The sequence below is a fragment of the Lucilia cuprina genome, chromosome 4 (genome assembly GCF_022045245.1).
Source record: "Lucilia cuprina isolate Lc7/37 chromosome 4, ASM2204524v1, whole genome shotgun sequence".
Lineage (NCBI taxonomy): Eukaryota > Metazoa > Arthropoda > Insecta > Diptera > Calliphoridae > Lucilia > Lucilia cuprina.
The window spans coordinates 99,437,864-99,448,875 of NC_060952.1; the positions used below are offsets into that span (position 1 = coordinate 99,437,864).

At 27.9% G+C, this 11,012-nt stretch overlaps 5 protein-coding genes across 6 annotated transcripts; all 5 read right to left on the minus strand.

The window, feature by feature from the left end:
- Positions 1-3,296: 3,296 nt before the first annotated feature.
- On the minus strand, positions 3,297-3,926 carry LOC124419302 (uncharacterized protein DDB_G0286299-like). Its single transcript, XM_046948010.1, has one exon. It carries the CDS (start codon positions 3,924-3,926, stop codon positions 3,297-3,299), a length of 630 nt encoding a protein of 209 aa, XP_046803966.1.
- A 731-nt stretch (positions 3,927-4,657) lies between these two features.
- LOC111690202 lies at positions 4,658-6,761 on the minus strand. 2 transcript variants are annotated; one of them, XM_046949834.1, is made up of 4 exons: positions 6,575-6,761; positions 6,322-6,448; positions 5,283-5,489; positions 4,658-5,252 (listed from the first exon to the last, which is right to left on the minus strand). In XM_046949834.1, the coding sequence occupies exons 1-4, from the start codon at positions 6,668-6,670 to the stop codon at positions 4,735-4,737; spliced, it is 948 nt and encodes a 315-aa protein (XP_046805790.1). In that variant the 5' UTR covers positions 6,671-6,761; the 3' UTR covers positions 4,658-4,734. The 2 variants fall into 2 exon arrangements, with proteins under 2 accessions (XP_046805790.1, XP_046805789.1); XM_046949833.1 differs by having other exon boundaries at positions 4,658-5,489; positions 6,575-6,760.
- On the minus strand, positions 6,721-8,113 carry LOC111690269. Its single transcript, XM_023452722.2, has 3 exons — positions 7,924-8,113; positions 7,474-7,591; positions 6,721-7,409 (listed from the first exon to the last, which is right to left on the minus strand). Exons 1-3 carry the CDS (start codon positions 8,008-8,010, stop codon positions 6,850-6,852), a joined length of 765 nt encoding a protein of 254 aa, XP_023308490.2. The 5' UTR covers positions 8,011-8,113; the 3' UTR covers positions 6,721-6,849.
- A 115-nt stretch (positions 8,114-8,228) lies between these two features.
- LOC111690268 lies at positions 8,229-9,349 on the minus strand. The gene is made up of 3 exons (XM_023452721.2): positions 9,114-9,349; positions 8,878-9,004; positions 8,229-8,815 (listed from the first exon to the last, which is right to left on the minus strand). Exons 1-3 carry the CDS (start codon positions 9,210-9,212, stop codon positions 8,286-8,288), a joined length of 756 nt encoding a protein of 251 aa, XP_023308489.2. The 5' UTR covers positions 9,213-9,349; the 3' UTR covers positions 8,229-8,285.
- Positions 9,350-9,813: 464 nt separating this feature from the next.
- LOC111690201 lies at positions 9,814-10,977 on the minus strand. Its single transcript, XM_046949426.1, has 3 exons — positions 10,763-10,977; positions 10,553-10,679; positions 9,814-10,499 (listed from the first exon to the last, which is right to left on the minus strand). Exons 1-3 carry the CDS (start codon positions 10,868-10,870, stop codon positions 9,829-9,831), a joined length of 906 nt encoding a protein of 301 aa, XP_046805382.1. The 5' UTR covers positions 10,871-10,977; the 3' UTR covers positions 9,814-9,828.
- Between the last annotated feature and the right edge of the window lie 35 nt (positions 10,978-11,012).

The window sequence follows — 11,012 nt, forward strand, 5'->3', positions numbered from 1 at the left end:
ATATTTGTACATATGTACATACATACTTGTATATTTATTGATTGATTGACGTTTCCAATATGAATTAAATAATGACCAAGCCTTGAAGCTTACAAAGGTTTATTAACACTATGTTCGCTGTTGTATATAACGGGGTTTTTTAATAGAACCTTACGTACGTACATATGTACATATATGTATATGAATGTATATACTAATCTTCTAAAATCGATATTACTAGTTTTTAAACCACATATGTATTTATTTGTATACTAAACGAGGTTTATAGCAAAAGTTTTTTTTTTAATTTATTTTCTTACGAATATCGTTAAGAACCAATGAGAAAAAACATGTTATTATTACAATCTTTATCGTTTTCACTCTCCGAGAAGTTTATGAATCGATTTTTCTGCTTTTTAAGATCAAAATTCCCGAAAGCATATCTGATAGAACAAAAAACATACATCGACATCGATATTCATAATGATTCTGAATATATACATGAGGACCGGAAAATTATAAGTATTATGGAATTCACAATGCGAATTACAAATTAACTCCTATAAAGAAATAAACCTCTTGGGAATTAATTCAATGTAAATGTTAAACTTCTTAATAATAAACAAGACAATGATTTTAATTCGAAAACTAATTTTTCCTAAGCTTTGCGATAAACAATTTCAGTAAACTATTAAAGTTGTTTAAAAAATTAAAAATTGCTTAAATTACACAAACATATTACAATACTCCTTAATTATTTAAATACTATTTAAAAAAACTGTAACAAATATTAGAAATTTTGATGGCATTATTCAAGGTCATGTCCTTGAATCATATTTAAACATGTACACACACTATTCACATACATATAAACAAATGTATTTATGTACGTGAATAAAATATAAAACAAAAATATAAACAACATAATATGTAGACAGGATATCAAAACATAAAAAAACACAAACCATTTAACAAAATTCAAATAAAATATGTAATTATTGTTTAGAATACAAAGTCGTAGCATGTAGATAAAAGCCAACTACATATGTATGCCTGTTTATATAACAAAGGATATATACATACATGGATATGTGTGGTTTTATATACAATGTATAAACTTTTATGTATTTACATTATCCTGTATGCAAACACCCACATAACTTCTAAATGGTATAGCTCTAGGATATTATGTTTTGTTTAGATAAAAAAAATTCCTGTCCCCACCACACAAGACTTGTGACAAGGTGTGGCTGGTATCAAAAATAAACATGTTCCCAGGCTTAACAGTTAAATATTTTTTTTCCTGTCTCAACAGCAATTTACATACATATGTATATACTATGTACATTATTTGATTCAAAATTATATTTTTTTCATTGCTATGTTTATATTTTCGGCTTTTCCCGGTTTCAAATAATGTTCTTTATACAAGTAACTGTTAGTGTATATATAAAACCCGGATATTGTGTAACAAATACACCTACAGACATACATACACATTTTTATATATACATATTTAAACAAGTACATAAACAAGTAATGTACATACACATACGTGTCCAAACACATACTAAATATATACTGCTCATGCGCTTCTCGTATATAAACTTTATTTTTATCATCATTGAGTAACAAGTAAAGACAAGTATATAACCTCTTACATATGTATTTATATAAAAAACTTATACATACATAAATTGGTAGCATTAGAATGGACCCCTAAATAGTGTTCTGGATGCTTCCAAAGTTTTTTAAAGTTATCATATCGAAGAAAATTTTGAAATATTTAAAATATCTAAAATTTGATACATACATATGTATATAAAAAAAACTATTTTTTTAATTTTAATTAAAATTTTTATCCTATAGTTTTGAATTAAAAACTTTTGAGCCCTTGTAATGTTTATCTGTATATCCAGAGGTTTCTTTTTATTTCTTATATCGATATGTCAAATTAATAATTTTTATCATATTTTTTTTAAAGGGCAAAAAAAAAAAAATTAAAGTTGCAGAATATCTATAACATAACTGATAAAGTAAAGATATATATTATGGATCCTTATAGGCATTTATTAAAAAAAAGTGTGAAAAAAGATGCAGCATTTTAATCGCAGCTAGAAACACGAAGTGCTTCAAATTCTGTTAAAAACCCTATGAATTTTACATTAGCGAGTCATTGAAGAGATATTGTTCATTTTTATCACTTCGAACTACATATTATCTTATGGGTCAATTATGTTTCCCGGTTGCCAATTGTCTAAGTGATAATTTACTTTGTTCATATCAGAATTAACACAGTGTGTCCCTGTGAGTAAGAACAATGTCTTCGGCTTGTTGATGGATCGTACTTCGGTCCACCGGTTACGTCTCTTACGTTGCCGAATCTACAGAGGACATCCAATGGTCAGAGATTAGATAGCTCGAGTACTCCAGCAAAGTACTTGTTCATGGACTGGTCAAAGCCAATGTACAAAAATTGTCACATTGAGAAATAAAGGGGCGATAGTAGACCGTTCTGAAGTCTACCAAGTGGATGAAAAAGACCACCGTGAGATAAGGCTGTTAAGGGAGGTGCTAGTGACATCTACATATCATTCCTCAATTTGGTTTAATTTTTAAGGATATGGTAGGTTTATTGAAGTCAATTGAAGAAAAAATATGAAATTGTATTTTAGATGTGATTATGATGACTTTTGTAAAGTTTTTGCTGGGTAACAAAATTGCGAAAACAAAATTTTCAAAACTCAACTAAAAACATTAAAAATGATTCAATTGAAATCTGATTTTTACAAAAAATTCTTCTATTAAAAATACAAACATTAAAAATTTACTAAAATCTTAACATTTCACTAAAAACACTATTTAAAAAAAAAAAAACAAATACATAAAAATAATAATCTTTAAACATGACTAATTCTTAAATATAAAAACAATTTTATTTTTTATTAAATTAAACTTTCAATTTGTTCAATATATTCTTTATTTCTTCATTTTTATTGAGTACAAAATTTTGATTAATTAAAAATTAAACAAAATTTTATTTCACACACTGATAACTTAAAAATATTTGTTCAATTCACAATAAATATCGTATCGTTGTTAGATATAAAAAAATTTCAAATAAAATTTTTTGAAAAAAAAAACAAATCAATAATAAAAATATTACGACATACTACGATACAACCGTACAACACCGATTATGAATTGGGCAATTGTGTACAACAATAAATAAAATATGAAAAGCATTAAACTGCAATATTTATAAAAATTATATTAAAAAAAATCAAATTTTTCTTTTTTACAAAAAACAACAAACATTAGTTGGTGCGAAATGTTTTTAATATTTGTAAAATATCGATTTGAAAATCCAATTTTTGGGTTTCATTCATTTTACGTAGAGCAGGTTTAATTGAATCAAAGAAAGCCTGATCGGCAGCTTCCGATTCCTGTGTAAATGTTAAAGATTGATGGCTATTTTGGGGAATATCTACTGAATGATTTACAGCTGCTGAGATTTTTGCCTTTTTAGCTTGAGGTATATAGTTATAAGGTGGATCATCTTCTTTAATATTTTCTTCGACTTCGTTCGAAAAATTATTTTCTCCCAATGATTGACAAACACTAACATTATTAGAGACGGTGGGTACGGTTTTGCTTGGCTTTTGTTTAGTATTTTTTGGAGTGCTAGTTATCTTTTCAGGTGAACTTTTCTCTACGGCTGTTTGCTTTTCACGCAATCTAGCTGAACGAAATGTTATGGAAGTATCAGCAGCTGTTTTGTTCTTTTTATTCTTGGGAGGCACTTTTTTCGTTTTTTTCTCCTCTTCATTATTTTCCTCGATTTCTGCGTCATCTTCTTCCACATTACTTTCTTTTTTAACTTCAATCTCCTCAATTTCTTCATTTTCCTGTTCATCATAAATATCGGATAATTTCATGCCCCTCATTTCTAAATAGAATTCCATTTCACGTGTATATTTAAATGGACAAAACAGTCGATCATTTTTTCTCTTCATAGTAACTGAAGACATTAAACCACCTACACAATTCTTTCAACGATTTTTTAGGGATTCAGCTGTTGAATGAATGAGTTATATATAAGCAATTGAGACACTTGATATTTTTTTAGTTAAACACCATGTTAGTAAATTATTAATTTAATAAAGTGCATTATTTTTTGATTTGATTTGTGGAATTATATAAAATTATCTTCCAAAACACTAAAGATTTATAAATAATATATACTTTTTAACATAAGAGATTGTAAACGTTAATGAATTTACAAAGAAACAAACATTACTTAAAATAAAAATGTTAAACTTGAATAAATTACTATAAAACATAAATGAAATCATTTTGTTAATGGTTAATTATGTGATTAGTTGTGGTATTAGAAAACCCTAGACCAAGGACGTCCTATAAAAATTAAACTTCATTATAAAAACTACTTTCATTAAAAAAAATAAAGATTTTCAATAATTTTTGGTTTTTCATAAAAAGTTTCCACCCAATAAGTTTCACTTAAACAAACTCCTTGAACATACTTTCCTCACTTATATAATAGATTTTAAAACAAAAGAAAAATCAGAATTATGTTTTATTATTTGTCCATTTTTATTGAGTTCAAAATTTTGATTGAATTTATATTTTAATATAAAAACTTTAAAAATACAACAAAAAATCTTAAACAATTATATTAATAAGAAAAATATATGCTTATAAATATACAAAATTATCAATAATTATGTTTAAACTTCAGTTGGTGCGAAATGTTTTTAATATTTGTAAAATATCAATTTGAAAATCCAATTTTTGGGTTTCATTCATTTTACGCAAAGCTGGTTTAATCGAATCAAAGAAAGCCTGATCGGCAGCATCCGATTCATTTGAAAATGTTAAAGGTTGATGAATATTTTGTAAAATATTTGCAGAATCATTTACAGCTGCCGAAGTTTTTTGCTTTTTTAGTTGAGGTGTGCCGTAATGAGAAAGATCTTCTTTATCATTTTCTTCTTTTGAAGTATTACTATCCGCCATAGAATAGCAGACACTTCCATTAATAGAAATGGGGGTGGTCTTAATTTGCGTTTTATTCGTGTATTTTGGACTGTTAGATTTCTTCTCAGGTAAGCTTTTCTCTAAAGCAGTTTGTTTTTCACGTAATCTCGCCGAGCGGTATGTTATTGAAGTATCAGCAGTTTTGTTGTTTTTATTTTTGGGTGATTGCTGTTCGTCTACAATCATCTCTTCACATTCTTCCATGGGTTCGATGTCTTCCTCTTCGTCTTCATCATTTATATCGTTTTCTTTTTTTATTTGATTCTCCTCAATTCCAATATTTTCCTCGGCATCATAGATATCCGATATTTGCATACCCCTCATCTCTAAGTAAAATTTCATTTCACGGGTGTATTTAAATGGAGAAAAACGTCGATCATTTTTTCTTTTCAGCGTCACCGCTTTCATTAAACCCTTTACACAATTATTCCAACGATTTTTTAAAGATTGGGCTAATAAATAATGATTATAACATAGACAATTGACACAATCACTATACATATGTATATCTTTTAACACCATATTTGCAAACGATAATTAATGTTAGTAGACAAATCTAAAAGATGACTTTTTTTGTTAGATTGAAAAAAACGATCCAACAAATTTTAAAATTTTCCAAAAGATTGAGCTAAGATAAATCCGAATTTGTGGTAAGAAATTTTCTAACACATCAAGAAGCCGAAAGATTATATAACAGAGGTTAAAACTTAATAATTAAATTAGACTTTAAGACGACTTTATAATAAAGATGTCTGCGCAGTTATGGAGAAATTCTGAAGCCCGATTCTCATTCAGCTATTGCTTATTCCTCTAAAAAGGACTACTTTAGTCTTTGAGGTTTTTAACTATTTTCAAATGGGATTGTTCTGTGTAGTCGCATTCTCAACAGCTATAAAATGGTTTATATTAAGACCAACACCACTTAGTATGTGCTACTAATAATATAATAATAATATCTATTGTTTAAAATATCTACTTTATCAAAGACGTAAGTTGACATGTAATTCAAATACTAAAAAAATCCCTCCAATGACACGCTAATGTAAAATTCATAGGTTTTCCACCAAAATTGGAAGTACTTCAAGTATGTTATTTGTGGTGAAAATTATACTTCATTTTCCTCACTTTTTTAGCAGGGAAACGATTCCAAAACATGTTTGTATTTACACTATGTACGTATCTATGTATGTTATCATAAAACGTATAATATTTTAAATTATTAATATCTACCAATCAATAGTTAGTGTATTGGATGCAAAAGAATAACTAAAAATATTTACATACTTATACTTCGTTGTTCATCTTCATCAATATCATCATAGAATGGCACAAAAACGCGTCCAATTGCATGCCAAGATACACTTTTTGCATCGCCGCTTTTATAATCTTGATGCAATCTATCCCAAATGACCTTAAAAAGTGAATTGCCAATTGATTTATAAACATTTGTGGCAACTGAATATTAAGTGGCAATCGGTATGGTCCACAATACATATCATTGCAATACGTAGTTGAAAACAAAATGCTACCAACTTACCGGGTGTCTTTCTATTTGTTTTATTAAATCGATTGTCATATAATCTATCACTCCACGGCTTGTTTCCAAAGATCTTTTTTCATCTATTCTACTCATTTTTTAATATTTTATTTTAAAAATGAATAATACTTAAATTCAAAACACAAAATGCACAACTTTTCACTTAAAATAAAACAAAACAGAATAAAATAAAATAAGAACTGAGAATGGCGCAAAAAGAAAAACAATGTTGCCATATTGTTGGCGAATATATATAAAAAATCTTTCAGTGTGATTTAAGCATTTTGGGATTGATATTTCTTTAAGATTTGCAAAAATTCTATTTTAAAATCCAACATTTGAGCTCGGTCTAGTTTTGTTAAAAAAGGTTTAATTGAATCGTAAAAATCTTGATCGGGATCTTCCTCTTCTTCTTCGTTGTCAGACTCAAAGTTATTTGAATCATAAACAGGATAATCATATACGTGTTCAGTTATATTGAAATCTCGGGTTGTAGTTTCACAAAATAACATGGGATCATAGCTGCTGACATCGGGTAAAATATTATTGCAATTATCCTGTTCCCCCTGATCGACAATATTTTTTAAAATCTTCTTCTCTTTTTTAGCTTTTAATTTCCTTCTCTTTTCGCTATGCTTCCTTCCGATCTCATCATTTGCTTTAAATTCTTCTGGAGTGCCAACTTCAGCTAAAGATATACCTCGATTGTTTAAATAGAATTCCATATGATGAGCATATCGATAGGGGCGATATTTGGGATCTCCACTATTTTTAATTTTTATTGTTCTCATTAATAAATTTGTGATATTTTTCCATAACTTCATCATTTCCAAATCTATAAGAAAAATAATTACTTTTTCAATTTAAACAACCACTATTAATGTATTTTTTTTATTTACTAAGTTCTTGCTTTTCCTTAGTTGGCAATTCATCAAAGTAGGGCACCACTGAGCGAACTACATCATCCCAGTCCATAAAACGATTTATTCTATTAACATGATCTTTATCCCATAAAGCCTATACAAAGAAATATACAATGCATATTTAACATAATTTTGTGGTATTTATACTGTTTTTAATTCTTAATATGTGGCAACTCTATTGTGTTTTCAGTTTTTGTGACTATTACAACGATTACAATTGAAACCACTGGCGATGGTATACATTTTTTAACATTTTACGAAAAAAAATATTAAAAAATTATTGTTTTTTTTTAATTAAAAAACTTTGATAACTCAAAAATAAGAGGAATGCCAGAAAGTGTGAACAAAAATTATAAAATACTACTTTGGATTTCTTACTGTCGTCTGTGGTTGCAATTGTAATTCATTGTTTCAATTTATACTTACCGGTCTAATTTTGATTTCTTTTAAATAATCATAGATTGAGAACACAACAACACCTCTACTAGTTGTTAAACATCTTTCAGAAGACATTTTTACTAAATAATACAATACAATTAATTTAAAACTTCTATAAAATCAACACGAAGTGAAAATTTCACAAATTGGCTTGTAAACAAAACACAAAAGATAAACAAACAAAGTGATGTCAACTATAAAATATTGACGTTTTTTTACTTCATATTCTTTGCGATTATACAACTTGCATTTCAAATGCTTAAACCCCAAACTTCAATTAAAATTCAGTTTACTCTTTATGATACAAATAAGTTTCTTTAACTTTATGCCCAAAATAATTATATATATATTTAATATTTTTTTAGACATTGCAAAAATTCTATTTTAAAATCTAACTTCTGAGCTGGAGTCATTTTACGTAACCAGGGTTTAAGAGAATCAAAAAATGCCTGATCTGCATCTTTTACTTTTCGTTTCTGTTTTCTGTACATTCCATCAGAGGGTGCTACACTTGCAAAATCATTTCCATCATTGCAATAAACCATAGGTTCATATGAATTGTTGCTAAAAACTTGAGATCCTTCCGTTTCCATGAAGCGATCAGATGGTTCTATTAATTCAAGCATTTCTTCTTGTAAATTACCAGTTTTTAAGCTTTCTGGTATATAAGTTTGTTTAAATCTTCTTTCGAACAAGTCCATTTCATTAAGTTCCTCTTGACTATAAACTTCCTCAAGTTTTAAGCCGCGATCTTGTAAAACAAAATCCATATGTCGGCCGAAATTGTAAAGACGATATCTTTTATCACCGTTTTGCTTATATTTTTGAAACAGCCACAAATCATCTTTTAACTTTTGAAAAACATTTTTTAAATTTAATACTGTTTTAAATAAAGGAAATTATTAATTTCTTAGTTAATGTTAATAATTAAGAAATATTTACTTATTGCTTTTTGTTCAACCTCATCCACTTGCTGAAATTGTGGAACTAGAACTTCAGCAATACTACGCCAATTATCGTTAAATATTGAACGTATTGCATGATCAATATGTCCAACTTGCCAAATAGCCTGAAAATTATATTAAATACGTTTCACTGTTTGGAATATATGTGTGTATTTAGAAATTCTAGGATGCTAGCAAAATATTATAATATTGAGCTTATTTACGTTTTCTTACCGGTCTACACTTTATTTCTTTTAATAAATCGTATATTGTGTACGTTGCATCTCCTTTTGTTGTGGTAATCGTTCGTATAATTTTTGGTGTTTTTACCATTTTTTATTGATAATTTCTTGTTTTAAAGGCAAAAATTAATTAATGAACTAACAATTACTAAACTCAAAAACTAGCTGCACTTAAAAATGTGTCAATACTGAAATAAGGAAAACAAAACAGAATGGGAGTTGAAAAGGAAATTACGAAAACAAATAAAAGCAGGATTGCCAGACCTCATTTATAAAAACTTTATAAAGGCATTTTGAGAGTTACCATGCTTTTTATTTATTCCGTTTTTTACATGAAAACATTCCAGAACTGTCAAGGACTCGTTTAAATATGTAAGTGAGAATGCAACTGTTCCGAATCTTATAAAAATGTTCAAAAAATTTCGCCAAAGACTCATATATTTGAATACATACATGTGAAAGATTAAAAAAACATAGTTCTGGCTTTGATAGTTTTTAATTAGAAAATGTACCAAAGAATAGAATTATCAATAATTTTGATCCGGTTTATTCATAAATGTTCAACAAAGATATGAGCCGATAAGCAATACTAAATCGAATTTGCTATCTATAAGAATTCAGAATATCAGAAATTTAGCTTCTTTCGAAGGTGAAAAGTTAAATTTTTTTAAAAGGAAAAAAATCAAACACAATTTTAAATAAAAAAATTAATACAATTTATATTTTTTTAAAGTTTTCAATACTTGAATTTTAAATTCCAATTTTTGCGAATCATTTAAATTGCGTAAAGTGGGTTTTATAGATTCAAAAAAAGCTTGATTCGCGGCATCCGCTTTATCTGTCAAATCAGCTGAAGCTATTGCTGCAGATTCATCGACAAATCTTTGCATTCTAATGTTATTACTCTGTTGCTGTTGATGATAATCAAATGTTCCAACCATTCCATTATTTTGAACTGCTACTTCATCATCTGTTGTTTGCTGGCTGGTAGTTTCACACATTGACATTAGATCTATAAAATCATCAGGACTACATTCCACTATGGCTCTTTTACTGCCAGAGGGTTTTGGACTGTCATCAGTTTTAGTTTCTTTACTGCTGGAGGATTTGTTGGTCTTGTTATTTTCACGTGCTCTGTTGTTGTTTGTATTTTCTGGTGGCGGTAAACCTGCCATAGCTCTAAATTTAATTTCATTTTCTGCTAGGCGTTGTAATTCTTTCTCAGTAGTAAAATCTTTAAGATATTTCTTTTTTGAATTAAGAAAGAATTCCATATAATGTAAATAATGACATTGATTACTTTTGCCTTTCTTTGCGGTCAAGATAGACTTCATCATGCCTTTTCTTAAAAGATTCCAGTAATTTTTCAGCTCATCAACTAGGAATATAAAAATTAGATAAAACATTTAAAAAAAGAACACAGCTATTTACTGATCTGAGTTTTTTCGTCTTCATCTAGTTGTTCAAGGAATGGTACAAAAATTTTGGCAAATTTTTTCCAATTTTCTTCAGATATTGCACCATTTTTATGATCAATATGCATTCTGTTCCATATTACCTATACGTTAAAGAATAAAGCCACAAATAAACAATAAACTTTGACGGAGGAAGCTTAACCTGTAAGACTAATTTTTACATTACCGGCTTATTTTTCATTTCTTTCAAGAAATCATAGATATTGTATTGTACAACTCCATTACTAGTTTGTATATTTCTTATTATTATAGGATGTCTGCCAGCCGTTTTCATTTTATATGATATTTTTTTAATTTAACTTTGTTAAAAATTCCACCACAAATTCACAAAATTATAAACACACTGTCACGTAAAAAAAAACACGAAAGAGGAATGAAAACAAACAACGCTATAAGAGTAAAAGTGTTGTCAAGTT

Coding starts and splice junctions, on each gene's coding strand:
- LOC111690268 (XM_023452721.2), bottom strand. CDS start 9,212: ATGGTAAAAACACCAAAAATTATACGAACGATTACCACAACAAAAGGA. Junction 9,005..9,113: donor AAGAAATAAAGTGTAGACCG/GTAAGAAAACGT, acceptor TATAATTTTCAG/GCTATTTGGCAAGTTGGACA. Junction 8,816..8,877: donor GGTTGAACAAAAAGCAATAA/GTAAATATTTCT, acceptor TATTTAAAACAG/TATTAAATTTAAAAAATGTT.
- LOC111690202 (XM_046949833.1), bottom strand. CDS start 6,670: ATGAGTAGAATAGATGAAAAAAGATCTTTGGAAACAAGCCGTGGAGTG. Junction 6,449..6,574: donor AACAAATAGAAAGACACCCG/GTAAGTTGGTAG, acceptor TCACTTTTTAAG/GTCATTTGGGATAGATTGCA. Junction 5,490..6,321: donor AGATGAACAACGAAGTATAA/GTATGTAAATAT, acceptor ATTATTTATTAG/CCCAATCTTTAAAAAATCGT.
- LOC111690269 (XM_023452722.2), bottom strand. CDS start 8,010: ATGTCTTCTGAAAGATGTTTAACAACTAGTAGAGGTGTTGTTGTGTTC. Junction 7,592..7,923: donor AAGAAATCAAAATTAGACCG/GTAAGTATAAAT, acceptor TTCTTTGTATAG/GCTTTATGGGATAAAGATCA. Junction 7,410..7,473: donor TAAGGAAAAGCAAGAACTTA/GTAAATAAAAAA, acceptor TTTTTCTTATAG/ATTTGGAAATGATGAAGTTA.
- LOC124419302 (XM_046948010.1), bottom strand. CDS start 3,926: ATGAGGGGCATGAAATTATCCGATATTTATGATGAACAGGAAAATGAA.
- LOC111690201 (XM_046949426.1), bottom strand. CDS start 10,870: ATGAAAACGGCTGGCAGACATCCTATAATAATAAGAAATATACAAACT. Junction 10,680..10,762: donor AAGAAATGAAAAATAAGCCG/GTAATGTAAAAA, acceptor TTTAACGTATAG/GTAATATGGAACAGAATGCA. Junction 10,500..10,552: donor AGACGAAAAAACTCAGATCA/GTAAATAGCTGT, acceptor TTATATTCCTAG/TTGATGAGCTGAAAAATTAC.